This window comes from Lycium barbarum, chromosome 8, assembly GCF_019175385.1.
Source record: "Lycium barbarum isolate Lr01 chromosome 8, ASM1917538v2, whole genome shotgun sequence".
Taxonomy (NCBI): Eukaryota; Viridiplantae; Streptophyta; class Magnoliopsida; order Solanales; family Solanaceae; genus Lycium; species Lycium barbarum.
The window spans coordinates 4,780,739-4,805,372 of NC_083344.1; the positions used below are offsets into that span (position 1 = coordinate 4,780,739).

Sequence of the window (24,634 nt, forward strand, 5' to 3'; positions counted from 1 at the left end):
TTACCCCCTGAATTTATTTTTAAAGCATTTCTTTGGCATTAATATGAAAATTTTGAATCAAAATCCAATGCAGCATAAGTTAAGACTCGATTGTGGAAGAATATAGTGATTCACAAGTTCAAATTCAAAGAGAATCAGCTCTTTCTCCATTAAAAAAATTAAGAGTGTAGGAGAAAATTCTAATATTTTGTTTTATTCGAAGAGTGAAATGACCTAAAAATGATCGGACTCCTTTGCTTTTTGGCCTTTTGTTCACACCGTATTTGAATTGTTATCCAACTCACTCAATAAATGTCAAAGAAATGCTTTAAAAATAAATTCAGAGGGGTAATAGATCACTCGTAAAGATTAGGTGCGTCATAATTAAACCGTAAACGTTGATGGGGCATTTGACTATTTTGTCATGTTTTAATCATAGATTAGCTTTAGCCCTTGGACAAGAAGACAGATTGTTAATTTTCTCCTCAATTTCTTTTCCCAGTTTCCATAGGTTAGTAGAAATTTTAATCATAGAGTAGCATTAGCCTCGGACCAAGAAGGCATAGGCAAAAAGGTTAGAAGGAATTCACCCCAAGGCCTATCCACAGATTAACACACTGCTAGAGTCTAGGCCAAATCACTAGTTTCCTTTTTTACCTTTTTTTTTCCTTCAAAATTCACTGGTTGAGGATTTGCGTTACGCATCTGGTATCCAAAGTCCGTTGACTCGACTAGTCAGGATTTGCATTTGCAGAGTGTTCATAACATGGAAGCGCTCTTTACACGAGGATTTCTACGCCACGAAACGCCAGCAGATCATTACAAAAAAAAGGCAGCCTAAAATCAGAAGCAAGAAGTGTCATGTCAATCATCCAACTATCAAGGAATATGAAAATAGCAAGAATGATTCAAGCACACACTGACATTTATGAGAGGACACAAGAGTATAATAGAAAGCATTTACACTTGAGAGATATATACCGTACAAACAACACCCTGATTAGGGAGCCTAAACAACAAAATGTACATCTAGACAGTGGCCGAACCAGAAATTCTAACAAGGGAACTTCAAAACAAACGAACAAAAATGGTGAGCTAAAGCAACATTTGAACTAACTTTGTCACTAGAAAGGAGGATTCAACAATTTATATACACGCATAAATATATATATATCCAAAACATTCATTTTTACCCTATTAGCACAGTATGACTTTCCGACAAAAGGATTCATCGGGACCCCCCTTTGCATCCACCTAACTCAGCCCCTGCATCTACCCACGCGCAATAACCAAAGTCCATAACTCCATAATCACTAACATCCAAATAATGGTTCACACCGACTCATCAACTCAAACCATATATCAATGTGAACTATAACCGCTGACCATTCAAGCCATGGATTACTCCAGACTTATCAATTCCAAACCACATATAAGTGTGAATCACATATGCAAGTAAGCAAGCAGATATGTATACGGTGCATGGCTAAATAGTTAAACCATGTAATCTCACATACATGAACTATCAGTCACGATGGTTGTCGCCATGGGAGGACTTCACTGCCAGCCTTTGGTAATTTGGTCACAATTTCTTTGTAGGAATATCCAAATGACAAACGACAAAATGTGAGCAAGGCAGTATATGGTAATTAAGGTAACTGCTCTTGCTGAATCACATGTTTTTGGAGAAGCAGTTGTTGTTGCTGTTGTTGCTGTTGTTGCTGCTCCAGAGGTTGTTGCTGGTTATCTAAATTTTTTTGCTGCTGAAGTTGACTATTTGGCTGCTCATTTAACTGTTCTTCTGACTGCTCAGGTTGCTGATCGTCTTGCCAAGTCCAAACAATATCTTGAAGACCTGGTCTTAGGCCCTGGTTCAATATCTGCTGAAACTCCATTGTATCCCCGTTTGATTTTTCCACTTCCACCAAATGAAAAGCTTCAACGACCTCGAAGATCTCCACGTCAATACATAAAATCCCCTTTCTTCCTTCCTTCGTACCCTCAAACCTCAATAATCCTTCGCCCCTTTTGCTAACTTTCAACTTAAGACGTTTAGCAATATTTTCCAGCTTTGATATGATCACTGACGCAGGTTTCCACGACGTGAATTTAGCTTCTTTCTTTAAACAAGGTTCCTCGAATAATTTGGATAAATCAAACTTAGCATAAAGGGAAATGATATCAAATGCATTCAACTTCGGAATCCAAGCCGCCACCTCATCTTTATTTAAACAAGGTTCCTCCGTACTACTTACTTCGTCTACTACAGTAGATTTAGAGGAAACTGAAATTCCCTTCTTGAACCAAGAACTTCCTCTAATTTTTGCAAGTGAAATTCTCGTACTCGGATTCGGATCCAACATTCTCCAAAGTAGTCGTCGGGCTTCGGACGGAAACCAACTTGGACATTTGAATTCCGCTTTGCCAATCTTCCGATACATCTCCATCAAATTCTCGTGTTCAAACGGAAGATAACCGGCCAATAGAACGAATAACACGACCCCACATGACCAAATATCGGCCTTAGCCCCGTCGTACCCTTTCCTGTTGATCACCTCCGGGGCGACATAAGACGGGGTCCCACACGTCGTGTGGAGGAGTCCGTCTTGGTGCTTCGACTCAACCAGAGCACTTAAACCGAAATCCGATATTTTTAAGTTTTCGTTTTCGTCTAAGAGTAAGTTTTCGGGTTTCAAATCCCGGTGATAGACACCCCTACTATGGCAGAAATCGACAGCATTTATCAACTGTTGAAAATATTTTCGTGCGGTGTTCTCTTTTAGCTTTCCCCTAGCTACCTTGTTAAAGAGTTCGCCTCCTTTAGCATATTCCATGACGAAATAAATCTTGGTTTTTGTCGCCATGACTTCATAAAGATGCACGATATTTGGATGTCTGACTAGTCTCATAACAGATATTTCCCGTTTGATCTGATTCATGAGCCCGACCCTGAGAACTTTTTCCTTGTCTATGACTTTGATGGCGACACCCTGCCCGGTCTTGATATTCCTAGCATAGAAAACTTTCGCAAATGTGCCTTGACCTAATAATCTCCCCAATTCATAGCGCTCCATCAGTATGCTTTCTTTTTGCGCCATAAAAAAAACTATCAAACCTGGTAATACTTATTTGCAGAACTTTGATAACTAGTATCACTCAACCATCCACGCACAATTTTTTTTTAATGCAGCGGGCAATGAACAGTTACTCCATGCACTTTGCGTGTTGGCACAAACAACGATGCTGCGATCGCAGTACCCTGGCTCAATCTTCTCAAGAATGAGAAACGACAACTCTATTAAGCTCAAAGTCTAAGACGATCAGTTATAGAATTCCAGACACTAAAACACATCTTTCAGCATTCCTAGGATTCTCTCTTCTCAATGACCGCTAGAAAAAGCCCATAAAGGTGTGAAGTCAAACAACGAGATGAACTTCTGCTGCCCCCTCCTGTAAAAGGTGAAATCAGAGGAAAAGATTTCAGTAGCTAGACAGTTATTATGCTTCCAAGAATAGAAATAAGATTTGAAAGGTAAAGATATGCATCTTGAGCAAAATTGGCGGTACAGTCAATTCTCTCAATAACAGCATCGTTTGCTGGGATAATTTTGGCTACTATAGCGAAAATGCTACTATAGAGAACATATAATATAACATAACATGGAAGACTGGTTCCATAGAAAACATTTGAAATGTTATAGAGGATGACTGTTATAGAGAGGTCTGACTATGTAGTCAAACCTCTCTATAACAGTCTTCCTCTATAATAACCTTTTCACTATAAAGGCCAAGTTTTCTTTGCAACAAACTTTTCATGTCATGTTATATTATACGATCTCTATAACAACATTTCGGTATAGCAGCTAAAAATTATCCGAACAAACGATATTGTTATAGAGATGTTTGACTGTAGTTATCGATTGATCACATGTCAGTATCTGTTGTGTATTCAAATGAAGGAATTTGAACTATTACTAACGAGAACACCTATGAAAAGGGACCTATAAAGCAAGGTGCAATAGAGGAACCATATGGTTTCTCTAACTTTATGTGAAACAGAAATTGCACACATTTTTGAAGGGAAACTTTGGCACAAAGGTAAGAGTTGTCGTCGTGTGATCAGAAGGTTATGAATCCAAACTATAGAAACAACCTCTTGCAAAATGTAAAATAAGACTGCATACAATAAGCACAGTATTTAAAAAAAAAAAAAAAAAAAACCAAGGTGCAATAGAGGAACCATATGGTTTCTAGCAACCAAGGTGCAATAGAGGAACCATATGGTTTCTCTAACTTTATGTGAAATAGAAATTGCACAAGTTTTTGAAGGAAAACTTTGGCTCAAAGGTAAGAGTTGTCGTCGTGTGATCAGAAGGTTACGAATCCAAACTATGGAAACAACCTCTTGCAAAATGTAAAATAAGACTGCATACAATAAGCACAATATAATCCGGCCCTCCCCCAAACCCCGCGATAGCAAGAGCTTTGTGCACCTGACTACCCTTTTTAATTAAATGCACAAATTCCGAAGAATACTCGAGAATCATAATGAATGAAGCTTACTTGACTCTTCCTAATTCCAAGGAAACAAGTGCTAATATCTACTTCAAATTTGTTTAACATGGTAGATACATCAAGAAGAACTGTGTTTGTTATATTAGAAACTTAGGGGTCGTTTGATTGCTGGTTAGGAAGGCAGTTTTTCATGCATTAAAAAGAGCATAGCTAATATCAAGTTGCTTTATATAAAATTCAGCACACCAGCTATAGCGTTCGGTTACCATTTTACAATTGACATAAATAAAACAAGTACAAGTTATGAGTCAATTTACGTGGTATATTATGCAGGGTAGAATAACTAAACCTTGCATAACTAATCTCTGCATAACTATACACTGAGTAACTAATCTCCTACATTTCTAGTACCTGCATAACTCTAACCATCAACCAAACAACCCCTTAAGTTACTCAACTAAAAGCCACAGCTAGTATATTCATATCAACAGTAGCTTTAAAATTCATTTTTTGTCTTCTGAAATTAGCTGTAAAGTTTTATCTTCTTCAGCAAAATCCACCATGAAAAAAAAAAAAAAAAGGAAATCCTGCAATTGGATGTTGATCTAAACTAAAAATAGATATCAATAAGGGGAAAAAATCATTAATCAACAATTCAACAATAAGGGTTCTACAACAGCATATGAAACCAACATCATTTCTATAATAAAAGGGCTAATCTTGATTCTCGAACCATATAAATTAGACAAAGAAACAGATACCCAAAATCAAGAATCAAGAAAAGAATTCAAATATGATTCTATTTATGCAAACAAGTATATCAAGAAAGCTGAAACCTTTACCTTAAAAATAGATAAAAGAACAAAAGGGGGAGAGAAAGAAGCCCTTGTAGTAGCTAGAAAATAAAGGTTTTTTTTTTTTTTTTGCCAACAAAGAGATGCATACAAGTGGCAAAATTCTATGTGCTTTAGAACGCTGTAAATACGGCAGGAGGGATGTTTCTTGGTGACAAGGTACATGTTAACGTCACAGTAAAGAGCTATTTCAATTTATTTGTCAGGTTTTAATTTGATATAAGATTTAAGAAATAGATATTTTTTTCATATTAAAAAAGTGTTCACTTAATCATTTGCACATGTTTTAAAAAAATAAATAGTTTAATTGAACTACCACTAATTAAATAAATATTGAGATTTGAATATGTAATATTTAATCAGGGTAATTTTGAAAGAATAAGATTAATTGTTTCTTGATTTGGTAAGCGGACATTCTTTTTTGACCCAAAAAAGGATAAGTGGACACTCTTTTTTATCCAAAGAGAGTATTTCATTTGCTAATTTATGTGATATACTTTTCTTTTTATTCTGTATAAAAAAGAACGATACATTTCTATATTTAGAAATAATTTGACTTAAAACTTCTTCTTTTACTCTTAGTGAAATGATTTAGAGCCACATAAATATCTATGACTTATTTTAGATCACAGGTTTAAAAAATCTTCCGTTCTTTCTTAAACTCTATGCCTCGTTAAACTATATCACATAAATTAGGACGGAGGAAGTATAACCTTTGAATTTTGTGATTTTTAAATTAAAAATATGTGAAGTATATCAAAAATATCTCTTTAATTTTGTGGTCTTAAACATGTCAAGTGAAAAATTAAAATTAAATAATTATCAAATAAAAAAAAATAATATACTAAAAAAGAAAATAAGGCAAACAAATTAAATAGAGTGAGTACTTATTTGAATGTACCAACAAAAAAATTGATAAAAGAAGATACTTTTGTGACCGGAAGTTACGGAAAGAGCTAGTAACTGCCGCACGTTGACATGGTAGATTTTTTTTATTTTTTTTTTGTCCTTAGCATGTTGTTTGTTTTTGCCCTTTTCCCGACTTAGCGTGTGCCATTTACACGTTTACTGTCTTTCTCACGTTTAATCCATGATCTAAAAGAGGGGGAAAAAAAAAGATTATGGTAAAAACATATGTAAAGGATTACTCTTTTGCGAATTTTCTATCTAAACTGTCAAGTGTTTGTGTTTACTATCTGAATTATGAGCTATTTATCAAAACATACCTCGAAACTGACTCGAACAAGTGTTTGAATACAATCACCAAAAGGCCGGTGACAGCTTAATTTGCCCATAAAATTTCGTCCACATGCAGCTGACTCATTAATTTCTAGATGTGTTTTGATGAGTAGTTGGTGATAGTCCAGATAGGAAATACAAACACCTGATAGTTCAATTAGAAACTTGTAAAAAAGTGATATTTCAGTGTGTTGTTAACCATTATCTCTTATTTATATAATTTACCAATTAATTTATTTAATTATCCGCATGAAGTGTCACTTAGCTCCATTTTTTTAAAAAAAAAAGAGTGTACACTGCGAATCATCAGAACTAATCGAGGTTTATTTTGATAAATAGTTGGTGATAGTTCAGATAGGAGACTCGCCAAAAAAAGTGATACATCAGATGCGTTTTTTACTATAATTATCCCCCCCCCCCCCCCCCCCAAAAAAAAAACACTCTCAACACAAGTAGCGAGAAAATAAGAATTTTCATAAAGAGAATTTAAAATATAAGAAATAAATGTAGGAAGAAATTAAGAAAATTCAACATTTACTATAAATTATTTTAATGTTATATATACAATCAAACTTTTCAGGAAATGAAATTCAATGAATATCCTTGCACCACTTAGTAGGCGTTTGGACATGCGATTTCATCTCATGAGATGAAATCCCAAATCATCCAAAAATGCATGATTTGAAATCATGATTTCAAAAAATTATAAATGTAAAATTTGATCCATATATTTATATTTTGTAAAAAAAGACCCATAAGTTGATAGATATATTTATCAATCATGTTTACCAATCATTTGTATTAAATATTAATCTACAAGTTGGTAAAATCATGAGATGAAATCATGTCCAAACGACTCCTTAGCTAAGGTACAAGACAAATGGTGAATTGTGACGGTATATTTGTGTGGGGCAAAATTCTGATGAACTTGTGGACTATTATGAAATAAAACTATGAAGTAAATACACAGGAGAAATATGTAGAGAGAATATGTAGAGAGATATCAGATTATATTACTTCTGCTCTTTCAACATTGCATCTGTGCATCCTATTTATATGAGCAACAGGACATGGGATATTTTGGGATATTTTGGGATATTTATAACTTAATGGATATCCACTACTTGGGATATTTATAACACTCCCCCTTGGATGTCCATTAATAGATGATGTACCTTGTTAAACCTTATTAAAAAAAAAAACTCTGTGGGAAAAATTCCTAATGAAGGAAAAAGAGTGCACATATCTAGAAATACGCTTTGAGAGCTGCCTCATTAAAAACCTTACCAAGAAAACCCAATGGGACAAAACTTGGTTAAGGAAAAAAGAGTACAACGCGTATTTCACTCCCCCTGACGAAGACCAAGATTCAGATGTCGGAGTCTTCGCATTCCAATCTTGAATATCATCTTCTCAAGAGTTGAAGTTGGCAAAGATTTAGTGAACAAATCTGCAGGATTGTCACTTGAACGGATTTGTTGCACATCAATATCACAATTCTTCTGGAGATCATGTGTGAAAAATAACTTTGGTGAAATGTGCTTTGTTCTATCTCCTTTTATGAAACCTCCTTTTAATTGAGCTATGCATGCAGCATTATCTTCATATAATACTGTGGGTCTTTTTGTATCACACTTCAAGCCACATCTTTCTCTGATGAAATGTATCACTGATCTCAACCACACACATTCTCTACTTGCTTCATGAATAGCGATTATCTCAGCATGATTTGAAGAAGTAGCAACAATGGACTGCTTGGTCGATCGCCATGATATAGCAGTACTTCCGCATGTAAACAGATAGCCCGTTTGAGATCGAGCTTTATGTGGATCAGATAAATAACCTACATCTGCATAACCAACAAGATCTGTACTACCTTTGTTAGTATAAAACAGACCCATATCGCTAGTTCCCTTCAGATATCGCAATATATGCTTAATCCCGTTCCAATGCCTCCGTGTAGGAGAAGAGCTATATCTTGCTAGCAAATTAACAGAAAATGCTATGTCAGGTCTTGTAACATTAACAAGATACATAAGTGCACCTATTGCACTAAGATATGGTACTTCAGGACCAAGTAGCTCTTCGTTTTCTTCCTGAGGTCGGAACGGATCTTTGCTCACTTCAAGTGAGCGAACAACCATAGGAGTACTTAAAGGATGCGCATTGTCCATGTAAAACCGATTTAAAACTTTCTCAGTATAGGCAGATTGATGTATAAAGATCCCTTTTGCGAAATGTTCAATTTGCAGACCAAGACAGAGTTTTGTCTTTCCGAGATCTTTCATCTCAAATTCTTTCTTCAAATATTCAATCGCCTTTTGGAGCTCTTCTGGAGTTCCAATGAGGTTTATGTCATCAACATAAACAGCAAGTATAATGAACCCTGATTTTGTTTTCTTAATAAAAAACACATGGACAAATGGTATCATTTATATATCCTTCATTTATCAAGTACTCACTTAGGTGATTATACCACATACGCCCTGATTGTTTTAAACCATATAATGATCTTTGTAATCTGATTGAATACATTTCCCGAGACTTTAAACCAAATGCTTCAGGCATTTTATATCCTTCAGGAATTTTCATATAAATTTCATCAAGTAAGCCACATAGGCCGTGACAGCATCCATCAGTATAATTAATGTGACATCTTCTGTTGTTTGGACTGCTGGCCCAATAAACATTACGTTTACCAAGATGGATCATTTTACTTGGTAATTATTCTACGTCAACATGCTTTAAGAGACGTAGAAATCAAATCTTCACAACCTTATACAATATTGCGCGCTATATTGTATATTGTCGACAAGATATCATGTTGTATCGGTTCGCAATTCGACATAACTTACTGAGATCTCATCACTTCATTATTTTCAGGTACCTGAACCTCCTATAAGGTTTATGAAGTGTTATGTCATAACTCTTCAAGAGCACATTGCCTCCTTATTATGATCATTTGCTCCTCCCTTTTTCAAGGATTATTATATTTGGAACCGATTGGTCTACCATGCTCCATGCACGCTGTAGACTTTGTCCTTCAGGGACATTAAGAGCATTTTGCAGATGAAATATGAAATAGTTGGGTCAGCAAATGCTTCCAGCATTTGACTTGAATTATCTGAGGATCATACTGATGATAATTCACAACATATTTCTTAGCTGCTTATTCTCTCCCCCTTATTTTAGTGACATATGTCCCCATTTTCTTTGGGAAAATCCATCTGTGTGCATCATGGTCACATCAAATGCTAAAAGATGAAAATATCTAGTTCCTGACCCTGAACCAAATATGAGGGGAGAATTTATCAAAATTTATTGATCTGAAGCATACAAGTGCTGTTGTATGCAATATATCATATCTCAGACCAACATCTGAAACTCTGTTCTCATAAGTAATGGTTTAGCTGTATTATGGAGGCATCCAATGTCAAACCAACTTAGATATAAATCAGCATTATCAAGATGATTGTCTTGATTACATATTCTGAAAATTGTGCTTCCAACTCAATTATTTTGAGCAAGCAACTTTGTAAATGTCAAACTGCCAGTTGACAATAAACATACATGTGACTGTCTTAAATAGATGCATCTATTTAAGACATCACATTGCAGGTGAAGGGGCCCACATTCACCTTTTATATTTTTCAGAATTTTGGGGATTCAGTCCCAACATTAACTGGTGTAATCAATTTATTATGAGAACAAGCAACACAAACAAATTCTTGAAGAATCTTCTAGTTCTTCAATATGTTTTTTAATACTCAATTAGCACATCAGATTTAAATCAGGACGATCAAAATGGTCTTGTCAACTGATAAAATTATCTGTACCCGTAAACTTCAAGTTTACTATGACGAGTGCTATTTCTTTTAATAAACTTCTGGTTTACTATTGCATAAAATTTTATGTCAAAACTTCTGGTTTATTGTGACATGCGATCTCATCATGCTCGGGTAACGCTTTACACACGTGACCCTACCCGTAATAAGTTGGAGATATTCAATCTTCCAATCATCTGTAGTCTCAATATGATGACCATTTTTCTCGCTAGTAAACTTCAGGTTTACTATAATTTATTTTCCGATCGAAATAATTATGATCTGAGATGAATGGTACTATCATATATAAGCTCTTCGAGAGACATTAATTTGTTCACCATAATCATATATTATTTGGACACTGCTAGTGTCATGATACTTGTGAATAAATAATTAGCTCTTCTGGAGCCTTTGATCATTAATTTCTATTACCAAATATTTCTTAAATACTTCTGGTACCATTAAAGCAAATTTCGACACTACTGGTGTCACGAAATAAACATTGAATTCTAAACTTCAATATTTCAAACATCTCCTTCAGGGAGATTCATCATTAACTGAGAATTTTGTATCTAAGCTCAAACACATAATAATCAAATCCTTCATAAAGAAATACATTAATTGTTATTTCCTTCAAGGAAATCAATAACAACTAACCATAATGTATTAATGTGGTTATAGGAGAAAGCATTCTACTCTTCTTCCTTTTGCCTTAGAAATATGTTTCGACGTACGACAGGTACATATAGCAATGTCTGACTTTCATACCACCAGAATATAACATCTACATTCCTTGTATTTTATCCCTCTAGGAGATAAGTTGTGGTATTTGTTTATTCACTTCGGGGAATGAAACCTGATTATTTAAATGTGCTTGAAATACGACGCTCATCAATAGCTCGTTATTTTGCTCAAACACAAGAAAATATTGCTTCAAAGTATTTCTCAGATATTTTGGTAATTCTTTCTGCTTCAGGAGTAAAGTTTCAGAGTTTTACTGCTTCGGGAGTAAAGTTTCAAGTTTTACCACTTCGGAAGTAAAGTTTAAAGGTTGACTAATTCAGGAGTAAATTTCTGAATTCTACTACTTCGGGAGTAGATTTCAGAGTTGTTTCAGGAGTAGAATTAAAAACCTTACTACTTCAGGAGTAAAATACATAGGCTTACTACTTCTAGAGTAGAATTGAAAGTTTGCTACTCGTGGAGCAAAATTATGAGTTTAGTACTTCGGGAGAAAAGCATATAAAATTCAGAATATTTCTTTTCAATTATTCTACCTCTTCTGGAGATGGATCATGATATTTTCACAATCAAATGCATGTTTATATTTATAGGCTTTACTACATATTATCACATTCACTTCAGGGAATGGATCTATATTTATAACATTTATCAAAAGTTTTAATTCTTCAGCAATAAAACATAATTATCTGAACGCGCCTTAAGCATATCAAATCGTGATAGCTTATAGCCTCTTTTAAGATATTGCTACTTCAGGAGCAAATCGAGGCATACATATAATGTGGAGAATTTTTCTCTAACACATATTCAATCATAAACACAATAAGCCTGTAAAAATATTACCACTTCTGGTGTTCACGGATATAAACTCATTTAATCAATTCATATTTGCGAACTAACCTTCCAGTAGAATATTGGCATAAGACCTTCAGCAACTTTGGTTTCAAGATATTTTGGCAAAAAGAGGCCGAAGTGTTATATTCCATAGTAATATTTAAAAAAAGAAAGACCATGTTTCTTACTACGTTGATGGTGAGCTTCTCCCAAAAATCAGTTTAAAATTTTCATAGTTGTTAAAGTCAACAACAATCAACCATCAAAACAAAGATAGAAAAATACTTGGAACATGTTACCTGAACTGTTTAGACTAAATAAGTACTGCAAGTCCTTTACTTTATCTCCAGGAGGCAACGACTTGTACTCAGTGTAATTCCAAGAATTGCACCTTCGAGGCATTCAAAGTATTTGCTCAAGATGACTGAGGCTCGTGCTGATAACGTATTATGAAATAAAACTATGAAGTAAATACACAGGAGAAATATGTAGAGAGATATCAGATTATATTACTTCTGCTCTTTCAACATTGCATCTGTGCATCCTATTTATAGGAGCAACAGGACATGAGATATTTTGGGATATTTATAACTTAATGAATATCCACTACTTGGGATATTTATAACATGGACAGCTTTGTTACAAAATTAATTAATATTAGACTATTCATGACCGCGTAAGATCTAACACGATTTCATCACACATTTGTAATGGACGTGAGAATTGCATCACAGATTTTTAACAAGACAATTTCTTCAAAGAAAAATAAAGTTTGTAACTGGTCATCCAGCTGACAAATTTGTTTTAATAACAATTGTAATTTAATAATATTGGATTAAATATATTTCAGTGGTATTGGTCTTTATCTGAATATTCTTGGCTCCTAGACTATACCAAACAACATGCACTTTGCATATTCTACGGAAAAGGGCCAAAACTACCCCCGAACTCATGAAAATGGTGTAAAAATACCTTCCATCCATCTTTCAGCCCCCAAATACCCTTATCATCCACCTATTGGGTCTAAAATACCCTTATCACCACCTATTGGGTCTAAAATACCCTTATCACTAACAAAATCTTTTCATTAAACACGTGTCATTTTTCTATTGGTTGGCTTATAAAATTAATTAAACTAATTAACTTTTGCAATATTGACTAGATAGTGCCCCCACCCCCGACCCGACCCCCCCCCCCCGTGAAATTTTTTTTTTTTTTTGAATGCACCCCACCCGCACCCTACCCCTCCCCCGCACCCCTACCCCCCTCCCCCCCCGACGCAAAAAAAATTAATATTTTTGAAAAAAAAAGTTTTGATGTTTTTTTTTGGGTTTTTTTAGCTGGGAGGGGAGGGGGCGTAGGGTGCGGGGTTTGGGGGGTGGGGGGAGGGGGAGGGTGCGGGGTGGAAAAAAAAGTCAACTTTTTTTTTCAGCTGGGAGGGGGGGGGGGAGGTGTAGGGTGCGGGGTGGGGTGCAAAAAAAATATTGTTACGCTGCTCAACTTCCTAGTAAAAAGCACAAGTACTGTGAAATGTCTTGATAAATTAAAATGTCTAATGTAATTGAGTTACCAAAAAAAAAAAATATATCTCACCCTAAAAAACATGGTATATTTTTAACCAAAAATCTAAAAGGCACAAGTGTAGACTACAATATTTTTTTTGCACCCCACCCCGCACCCTACACCTCCCCCGCACCCCCCAAAAATCTAAAAGGCACAAGTTGACTTTTTTTCCACCCCGCACCCTCCCCCTACGCCCCCCTCCCCTCCCAGCTAAAAAAACCAAAAAAAAACGTCAAAACTTTTTTTTTTTCAAAAATATTTTTTTTTGAGTCGGGGGGAGGGGGGGGGGTAGGGGTGCGGGGTGGGGTGCAAAAAAAAATGTCAACTTTTTTTTCAAAAAAAAAAAAAATTCACCGGGGGGGGGGCACTTGGGTTATCTGGTCAATTAGTTTAATTAATTTTATAAGCCAACCAATAAAAAAATGCCACGTGTTTGACTAGAATATTCTGTTAGCAATAGGGGTATTTTAGACCCAATAGGTAAATGGTAAGGATATTTGGGGAGCTGAAAGATGGATGGAGGGTATTTTTACACCATTTTCAATAGTTCAAGGGTATTTTTGACCCTTTTCCGCATATTCTAATTGTGATATAATTTTCCTTCATTAGGAGCAAGCTACACACTTCATGAAAAGCTGTCTTATCGTGTGGACATGATTGAATTCCTTTGAAGTCATGATTGAATTCCTTTGAAGTCTTCTATGTCTAACTAATGCAACTAATTCGATAGTACATAAATATCTATCTATAAATTCAGTACAATTTTTTGCTCATAACATATTGACTTAAACAAGACCATGTACCTACCTAGAGGACAAATGTAAAGCTAATTACACAATGGCCCTACCATCATGAACTTTTCTTTTTTCCACGTTCCGTCTAGCACCATATGTTTTGGGCTGCACTTATCTGAATTTGTTTTAAAGTTTCATTTTGATACGTAAATTGCTCCCTATTAAAGATAATTCTATTTTAAGGACTTGACCCAAGACTTCTAATTAAGAATTGATGTATATTAATCTACTATTCTATCACAATTTTTGACAGTATCATGATCTCTACTTATTGTAATATCACATTTAACAATAACAACGCCAATTTTCAATAAAGATTTCTTATTAAAATTGACTGGCTCTAAAGAAGATGATGGTTCTGGAACTCCACTTGCACGGATCCAAATGACATTTGAAAACATTTTCCTAGTTTTGCTGTCATTCCCTTTATGCCTAATTTTTGGACCCCCTTTGTTTAATTAGTTTCTCTTTTTTCCTTTGGGTGTTATTACTTTCATTGTTTTTAAGCTTGAATTCAGGTTGACTAGTATCTAATCCACTTCACATAACATGGTAACGAAGTAGGCAAATTTAACTATATTTTAAAAAAGACGTCAAATTTAATTATATATAACTATAATTATGTCTCAATGTTAAGCAAGATCAAATGTGATGTTTATTTGATTTTCTCTTATAATGTGAGACTCTCGGTGATACACAACTCTATCGATGGTCTTCACCAAGTTCTATCAAGGGGGTCATTTGCACTTTTGTCCCTATTTTGTGTTGGTCTTTAATTTTTGTCCTTCAAATGGGCTGGTTCAAATTTTTTCCTTTAAAATCGAATTACTGTTTAGAGGAGAATAAATTATAAATCATAATATCCACAAATTATGCCTGCGACTTTCCAGAACCTATGCCTCTCTAGGCATATGTTCGATTTTGAAGGATAAAAATTAAAGAACAGCCCCTTTAAGACAGTCCATTTGAAGGGAAAATCCTGCAATCAATTTTTTACGCGGTATATTATGCAGGGTAGAATAACTAAACTTTGCATAACTAATCTCTGCATAACTATACTGAGTAACTAATCTCCTACATTTCTAGTACCTGCATAACTCTAACCATCAACCAAACAACCCCTTAAGTTACTCAACTAAAAGCCACAGCTAGTATATTCATATCAACAGTAGCTTTAAAATTCATTTTTTGTCTTCTGAAATTAGCTGTAAAGTTTTATCTTCTTCAGCAAAATCCACCATGAAAAAAAAAAAGGAAATCCTGCAATTGGATGTTGATCTAAACTAAAATAGATATCAATAAGGGGAAAAAAAAATCATTAATCAACAATTCAACAATAAGGGTTCTACAACAGCATATGAAACCAACATCATTTCTATAATAAAAGGGCTAATCTTGATTCTCGAACCATATAAATTAGACAAAGAAACAGATACCCAAAATCAAGAATCAAGAAAACAATTCAAATATGATTCTATTTATGCAAACAAGTATATCAAGAAAGCTATATCAAGAAAGCTGAAATCTTTACCTTAAAAATAGATAAAAGAACAAAAGGGGGAGAGAGAGAGAGAGAAGCCCTTGTAGTAGCTAGAAAATAAAGGATGTTTTTTGCCAACAAAGAGATGCATACAAGTGGCAAAATTCTATGTGCTTTAGAACGCTGTAAATACGGCAGGAGGGATGTTTCTCGGTGACAAGGTACATGTTAACGTCACAGCAAAGAGCTATTTCAATTTATTTGTCAGGTTTTAATTTGATATAAGATTTAAGAAATAGATATTTTTTTCATATTAAAAAAGTGTTCACTTAATCATTTGTACATATTCTAAAAAAATAGATAGTTTAATTGAACTATCACTAATTAAATAAATATTGAGATTTGAATATGTAATATTTAATCAGGGTAATTTTGAAAGAATAAGATTAATTGTTTCTTGATTTGGTAAGCGGACATTCTTTTTTTACTCAGAAAAGGATAATTGGACACTCTTTTTTATCCAAAGAGAGTATTTCATTTGCTAATTTATGTGATATACTTTTTTTTTATTCTGTAAAAAAAGAACAATACATTTCTATATTTAGAAATAATTTGACTTAAAACTTCTTCTTTTACTCTTAGTGAAATGATTTAGAGCCACATAAATATCTATGACTTATTTTAGATCACAGGTTTAAAAAATCTTCCGTTTTTTCTTAAACTCTATGCCTCGTTAAACTATATCACATAAATTAGGACGGAGGAAGTATAACCTTTGAATTTTGTGATTTTTAAATTAAAAATATGTGAAGTATATCAAAAATATCTCTTTAATTTTGTGGTCTTAAACATGTCAAGTGAAAAATTAAAATTAAATAATTATCAAATAAAAAAAAATAATATACTAAAAAAGAAAATAAGGCAAACAAATTAAATAGAGTGAGTACTTATTTGAATGTACCAACAAAAAAATTGATAAAAGAAGATACTTTTGTGACCGGAAGTTACGGAAAGAGCTAGTAACTGCCGCACGTTGACATGGTAGATTTTTTTTATTTTTTTTTGGTCCTTAGCATGTTGTTTCTTTTTGCCCTTTTCCCGACTTAGCGTGTGCTATTTACACGTTTACTGTCTTTCTCACGTTTAATCCATGATCTAAAAGAGGGGGAAAAAAAAAAGATTATGGTAAAAACATATGTAAAGGATTACTCTTTTGCGAATTTTCTATCTAAACTGTCAAGTGTTTACGTTTACTATCTGAATTATGAGTTATTTATCAAAACATACCTCGAAGCTGACTCGAACAAGTGTTTGAATACAATCACCAAAAGGCCGGTGACAACTTAATTTGCCCATAAAATTTCGTCCACATTCAGCTGACTCATTAATTTCTAGATGTGTTTTGATGAGTAGTTTGTGATAGTCCAGATAGGAAATACAAACACCTGATAGTTCAAGTAGAAACTTGTAAAAAAAGTGATATTTCAATGTGTTGTTAACCATTATCTCTTATTTATTTAATTTACCAATTAATTTATTTAATTATCCGCATGGAGTGTCACTTAGCTCCATTTTTTTTTAAAAAGAGTGTACACTGCGAATCATCAGAACTAATCGAGGTTTATTTTGATAAATAGTTGGTGATAGTTCAGATAGGAGACTCGCCAAAAAAAGTGATACATCAGATGCGTTTTTTACTATAATTATCCCCCCCCCCCCCCCCCCCCCCCCCAAAAAAAAAAAAAAAAAAACTCTCAACACAAGTAGCGACAAAATCAGAATTTTCATAAAGAGAATTTAAAATATAAGAAATAAATATAGGAAGAAATTAAGAAAATTCAACATTTACTATAAATTATTTTAATGTTATATATACAATCAACTTTTCAGGAAATGAAATTCAATGAATATCCTTGCACCACTTAGTAGGCGTTTGGACATGCGATTTCATCTCATGAGATGAAATCTCAAATCATCCAAAAATGCATGATTTGAAATCATGATTTCAAAAAAATTATAAATGTAAAATTTGATCCATATATTTATATTTTGTAAAAAAAAGACCCATAAGTTGATAGATATATTTATCAATCATGTTTACCAATCATTTGTATTAAATATTAATCTGCAAGTTAGTAAAATCATGAGATGAAATCATGTCCAAATTGCTCTTTAGCTAAGGTACAAGACAAATGGTGAATTGTGACGGTATATTTGTGTGGGGCAAAATTCTGATGAACTTGTGGACAGCTTTGTTACAAAATTAATTAATATTAGACTATTCATGACCGCGTAAGATCTAACACGATTTCATCACACATTTGTAATGGACGTGAGAATTGCATCACTGATTTTTAACAAGACAATTTCTTCAAAGAAAAATAAAGTTTGTAACTGGTCATCCAGCTGACAAATTTGTTTTAATAAAAATTGTAATTTAATAATATTGGATTAAATATATTTCAGTGGTATTGGTCTTTATCTGAATATTCTTGGCTCCTAGACTATACCAAACAACATGCACTTTGCATATTCTAATTGTGATATAATTTTCCTTCATTAGGAGCAAGCTACACACTTCATGAAAAGCTGTCTTATCGTGTGGACATGATTGAATTCCTTTGAAGTCATGATTGAATTCCTTTGAAGTCTTCTATGTCTAACTAATGCAACTAATTCGATAGTACATAAATATCTATCTATAAATTCAGTACAATTTTTTGCTCATTACATATTGACTTAAACAAGACCATGTACCTACCTAGAGGACAAATGTAAAGCTAATTACACAATGGCCCTACCATCATGAACTTTTCTTTTTTCCACGTTCTGTCTAGCGCCATATGTTTTGGGCTGCACTTATCTGAATTTGTTTTAAAGTTTCATTTTGATACGTAAATTGCTCCTTATTAAAGATAATTCTATTTCAAGGATTTGACCCAGGACCTCTAATTAAGAATTGATGTATATTAATCTACTATTCTATCACAATTTTTGACAGTATCATGATCTCTACTTATTGTAATATCACATTTAACAATAACAACGCCAATTTTCAATAAAGATTTCTTATTAAAATTGACTGGCTCTAAAGAAGATGATGGTTCTGGAACTCCACTTGCACGGATCCAAAAGACATTTGAAAACATTTTCCTAGTTTTGCTGTCATTCCCTTTATGCCTAATTTTTGGACCCCCTTTGTTTAATTAGTTTCTCTTTTTTCCTTTGGGTGTTATTACTTTCATTGTTTTTAAGCTTGAATTCAGGTTGACTAGTATCTAATCCACTTCACATAACATGGTAACGAAGTAGGCAAATTTAACTATATTTTAAAAAAGACGTCAAATTTAATTATATATAACTATAATTATGTCTCAATGTTAAGCAAGATCAAATGTGATGTTTATTTGATTTTCTCTTATAATGTGAGACTCTCGGTGATACACAACTCTATCGATGGTCTTCACCAAGTTCTATCAAGGGGGTCATTTGCACTTTTGTCCCTATTTTGTGTTGGTCTTTAATTTTTGTCCTTCAAATGGGCTGGTTCAAATTTTTTCCTTTAAAATCGAATTACTGTTTAGAGGATAATAAATTATGAATCATAATATTCACATATTATGCCTGCGACTTTACAGAACCTATGCCTCTCTAGGCATATGTTCGATTTTGAAGGATAAAAATTAAAGAACAGCCCCTTTAAGACAGTCCATTTGAAGGGAAAATCCTGCAATCAGTTTTTTACGCGATATATTATGCAGGGTAGAACAACTAAACTTTGCATAACTAAACCCTGAGTAACTAATCTCCTACATTTCTAGTACCTGCATAACTCTAACCATCAACCAAACAACCCCTTAAGTTACTCAACTAAAAGCCACAGCTAGTATATTCATATCAACAGTAGCTTTAAAATTCATTTTTTGTCTTCTGAAATTAGCTGTAAAGTTTTATCTTCTTCAGCAAAATCCACCATGAAAAAAAAAAGGAAATCCTGCAATTGGATGTTGATCTAAACTAAAATAGATATCAATAAGGGGAAAAAAAATCATTAATCAACAATTCAACAATAAGGGTTCTACAACAGCATATGAAACCAACATCATTTCTATAATAAAAGGGCTAATCTTGATTCTCGAACCATATAAATTAGACAAAGAAACAGATACCCAAAATCAAGAATCAAGAAAACAATTCAAATATGATTCTATTTATGCAAACAAGTATATCAAGAAAGCTATATCAAGAAAGCTGAAATCTTTACCTTAAAAATAGATAAAAGAACAAAAGGGGGAGAGAGAGAGAGAAGCCCTTGTAGTAGCTAGAAAATAAAGGATTTTTTTTGCCAACAAAGAGATGCATACAAGTGGCAAAATTCTATGTGCTTTAGAACGCTGTAAATACGGCAGGAGGGATGTTTCTTGGTGACAAGGTACATGTTAACGTCACAGTAAAGAGCTATTTCAATTTATTTGTCAGGTTTTAATTTGATATAAGATTTAAGAAATAAATATTTTTTTCATATTAAAAAAATATTCACTTAATTATTTACACACGTTCTAAAAAAAATAGGTAGTTTAATTGAACTACCATTAATTAAATAAATATTAAGATTTAAATACGTAATACTTAATCAGGGTAATTTTGAAAGAATAAGATCAATTGTTTCTTGATTTGGTAAGTGGACAAGAACATCGGGCATTCCTATTCCGAAAAGGCCACCGCTTCGGATCCTGCTCCTCTACAATTTTTGGCCCGGCGGCTCGACGATCTTTATTCCAAAGGTTAATGTCAATGTCGGCCAATAGGCTTAAAAACAAAAAGAAAATCTTCAAATCACATAAAATGGAAAGAACAGACACTCTTTTTTTACCAAAAAAAGGATAAGTGGACACCCTTTTTTATCCAAAGAGAGTATTTCATTTGCTAATTTATGTGACCTACTTTTCTTTTTATTCTGTACAAAAAAGAACGATACATTTCTATATTTAGAAATAATTTGACTTAAAACTTCTTCTTTTACTCTTAGTGAAATGATTTAGAGCCACATAAATATCTATGACTTATTTTAGATCACAGGTTTAAAAAATCTTCCGTTCTTTCTTAAACTCTGTGCATAGTCAAATTATATCACATAAATTAGGACGGAGGAAATATAACCTTTGAATTTTGTGATTTTTAAATTAAAAATATGTGAAGTATATCAAAAATGTCTCTTTAATTTTATGATCTTAAATATGTCAGGTGAAAAGTTAAAATTAAATAATTGTTAAATAAAAAGATATTTTTTTAATATATTAAAAAAGAAAATAAGGCAAACAAATTAAGTAGAGTGAGTACTTATTCGAATGTACCAACAAAAAAATTGATAAAAGAAGATACTTTTGTGACCGGAAGTTACGGCAAGAGTTAGTAACTGCCGCACGTTGACATGGTAAGACTTTTTTTTTGGGTCCTTAGCATGTTTCTTTTTGCCCTTTTCCCGACTTAGCGTGTGCTATTTACACGCTCACGGTCTTTCTCACGTTTAATCCATGACCTCAAAGAGGAAAAAAAAGATTATGATAAAAACATATAGCCCGTTTGGATTGGCTTATAAATTGCTTATAAGCTGTTTTCAGTTTTTTTGAGTGTTTAGCTGGCCAGTTTAAAGTAATTTTGTGCATAAAATAAGCCTAAAAAAATAATTGGATCCGTTTAGCTTAACCTATCTAAAACAGCTTATAAGCTGAAAACAGCTTATAAGTCAAAAAAAATAAGTTAGCCTACCTCAATTTTTTTTTTTTTACTTATAAGCTGTTTCCAGCTTATAAGCTGGAAAGCTTATAAGCTGCTTATTTTAAGCTCATCCAAACAGGCTCTAAAGTATTACTCTTTTGCGAATTTTCTATCTTAAATATCAAGTGTTTGCGTTTACTATCTGAATTATGAACTATTTATCAAAACATATCTCGAAGCTGACTCGAACAAGTGTTTGAATACAATCACCAAAAGGCCGGTGACAGCTTAATTTGCCCATAAAATTTCGTCCACATGCAGCTAACTCATTAATTTCTAGATGTGTTTTGATGAGTAGTTGGTGATAGTCCAGATAGGAAATATAAACATCTGATAGTTCAAGTAGAAACTTGTAAAAAAGTGATATTTCAGTGTGTTGTTAACCATTATCTCTTATTTATTTAATTTACCAATTAATTTATTTAATTATCCGCATAGAGTGTCACTTAGCTCCATTTTAAAAAAAAAAAGATTGTACACTGCGAACCAAATTAGGTGACTCGCCAAAAAAAGTTCAGATAAATAGTTGTCAATCTTTTGTCAATTAATTTTTTTTGATAAATAGTTGGTGATAGTTCAGATAGGTGACTCGCCAAAAAAAGTGATACATCAGATGCGTTTTTTACTATAATTACCCCCCCCCCCCCCCCCAAATTTAAAAAAAAAAAACTCTCGACACAAGTAGCGACAAAATCAGAATTTTCACAAAGAGAATTTAAAATATAAGAAATAAATATAGGAAGAAATTAAGAAAATTCAACATTTACTATAAATTATTTTAATGTTATATATACAATCTAATTTTTCAGTAAATGAAATTCAATGAATTTCCTTGCACCACTTAGTAGGCTTTTCGACATGCGATTTCATCTCATGAGATGAAATCCCAAATCATCCAAAAATGCATGATTTGAAATCATAATTTCAAAAAATTATAAATGTAAAATTTGATCCATACATTTATATTTTGTAAAAAAAAGACCCATAAGTTGGTAGATATATTTATCAATCATGTTTACCAACAATTTGTATTAACTATTAATCTGCAAGTTGGTAAAATATATTTACCTATCATTTTGTTATGTGGGAGGATTATATTAACGAGTAGTTACATTACTATTCATGTTAAATTTTCCTTTTTATTGAACTAAAGTTTGATCAATTGATATTATGTTTTTTTAGAAAGGTCTTCTAGTAGCGTATTAATTTTATTATGAACTATGATTTACTCATTTGGTAAGATTGTATAAGAATTGAAAAATTTTTGATAGTTTTCACAACTTGTGGGATTTTATATTTATAAAGAAACTGTAATTTCAAAAATTTAAATTGTATGTCCAAATGTAATTTCATCTTATGAGATCAAATCATGTTGAAACGGCTCCTTAGCTCCATCCCTAAGGTACAAGACAAATGGTGAATTGTGACGGTATATTTGTGTGGGGCAAAATTCTGATGAACTTGTGACAGCTTTGCTACAAAATTAATTAATAATTGACTATTCATGACCGCGTAAGATCTAACACGATTTCGTCACACATTTGTAATGGACGTGAGAATTGCATCACAGATTTTTAACAAGACATTCTTCAAAGAAAAATAAAGTTTGTAACTGGTCATCTAGCTGACAAATTTGTTTTAATAAAAATTGTAATTTAATAATATTGGATAAAATATATTTCAGTGGTATTGGTCTTTATCTGAATATTCTTGGCTCCTAGACTACACCAAACAACATGCACTTTGCATATTCTAATTGTGATATAATTTTCCTTCATTAGGAGCAAGCTACACACTTCATGAAAAGCTGTCTTATCGTGTGGACATGATTGAATTCCTTTGAAGTCTTCTATGTCTAACTAATGCAACTAATTCGATAGTACATAAATATCTATCTATAAATTCAGTACAATTTTTTGCTCATAACATATTGACTTAAACAAGACCATGTACCTACCTAGAGGACAAATGTAAAGCTAATTACACAATGGCCCTACCATCATGAACTTTTCTTTTTTTCACGCTCTGTCTAGTACTATATGTTTTGGACTCGACTTATCTAAAATTATTTTAAAATTTCATTTTGATACGTAATTGCTCCCTATTAAGGATAATTCTATTTCAAGGACTTGACCCACGACTTATAATTTAAAATTGATGTATATTAATCTACTATTCTACCACAATTTTTGACAGTATCATGATCTCTACTTATTGTAATATCACATTTAACAATAATAACGCCAACTTTCAATAAAGATTTCTTATTAATATTGACTGGCTCTAAAGAAGATGATGGTTCTGGAACACCCCTTGCACGGACCCAAAAGACATTTGAAAACATTTTCCTAGTTTTGCTGTCATGCCCTTTATACCTAATTTTTGGACCCCCTTTGTTTAATTAGTTTCTCTTTTTTCCTTTGGGTGTTATTACTTCCATTGTTTTTAAGCTTGAATTCAGGTTGACTAGTATCTAATCCAACTTCACATAACATGGTAACGACGTAGTCAAATTTAACTATATTTAAAAAAAGACGTCAATTTAATTATATATAACTATAATTATGTCCCAATGTTAAGCAAGATCGAATGTGATGCTTATTTGATTTTCTCTTATAATCTGAGACTCTCAGAGTCAGTGATACACAACTCTATCGATGGTCTTCACCAAGTTCTATCAAGGGGGTCATCTGCACTTTTGTCCCTATTTTGATTTGGTCTTTAATTTTTGTCCTTCAAATGGGCTTGTTCAAATTTTTTCCTTTAAAATCGAATTACTGTTTAGAGGAGAATAAATTATGAATCATAATATCCACAAATTATGCCTACAACCTTAGAGAACCTATACCTCTCTAGGCATATGTTCGATTTTGAAGGATAAAAATTAAGGAACAGCCCCTTTAAGACAGTCCATTCGAAGGGAAAATCCTGCAATCAGTTTTTAGCGCGGATTAGCCTTCATTTGGGGTGGTCTTTAATTTTTTTCCTTCAAATTGGTGGTCTTTAAGTTTTAACCTTCGCTTAATACCCCGA

At 33.1% G+C, this 24,634-nt stretch overlaps 1 protein-coding gene and 1 long non-coding RNA gene across 4 annotated transcripts; both read right to left on the reverse strand.

Annotated features, from left to right (window-relative positions):
- Nucleotides 1–544: 544 nt before the first annotated feature.
- On the reverse strand, nucleotides 545–5,492 carry LOC132605775 (CBL-interacting protein kinase 2-like). Of its 3 annotated transcripts, none has more exons than XR_009569422.1 (3): nucleotides 5,337–5,492; nucleotides 1,497–3,429; nucleotides 545–772 (listed from the first exon to the last, which is right to left on the reverse strand). XR_009569422.1 is itself a non-coding variant. In XM_060319010.1 (2 exons), exon 2 carries the CDS (start codon nucleotides 3,075–3,077, stop codon nucleotides 1,629–1,631), a length of 1,449 nt encoding a protein of 482 aa, XP_060174993.1. In that variant the 5' UTR covers nucleotides 3,078–3,429; nucleotides 5,337–5,492; the 3' UTR covers nucleotides 884–1,628. The 3 variants fall into 3 exon arrangements, 1 of the variants encoding a protein (XP_060174993.1); XR_009569421.1 differs by having other exon boundaries at nucleotides 545–816; XM_060319010.1 differs by lacking the exon at nucleotides 545–772 and having other exon boundaries at nucleotides 884–3,429.
- Nucleotides 5,493–6,461: 969 nt separating this feature from the next.
- Nucleotides 6,462–16,039, reverse strand: LOC132605776 (uncharacterized). Its single transcript, XR_009569423.1, has 3 exons — nucleotides 15,875–16,039; nucleotides 12,286–12,422; nucleotides 6,462–6,732 (listed from the first exon to the last, which is right to left on the reverse strand). It is a non-coding gene; the product is annotated as an uncharacterized LOC132605776 (long non-coding RNA).
- Nucleotides 16,040–24,634: the final 8,595 nt, after the last annotated feature.

Excerpts from the sequence above, each read along its gene's own strand:
- LOC132605775 (XM_060319010.1), bottom strand. The coding sequence starts at position 3,077 with ATGGCGCAAAAAGAAAGCATACTGATGGAGCGCTATGAATTGGGGAGA.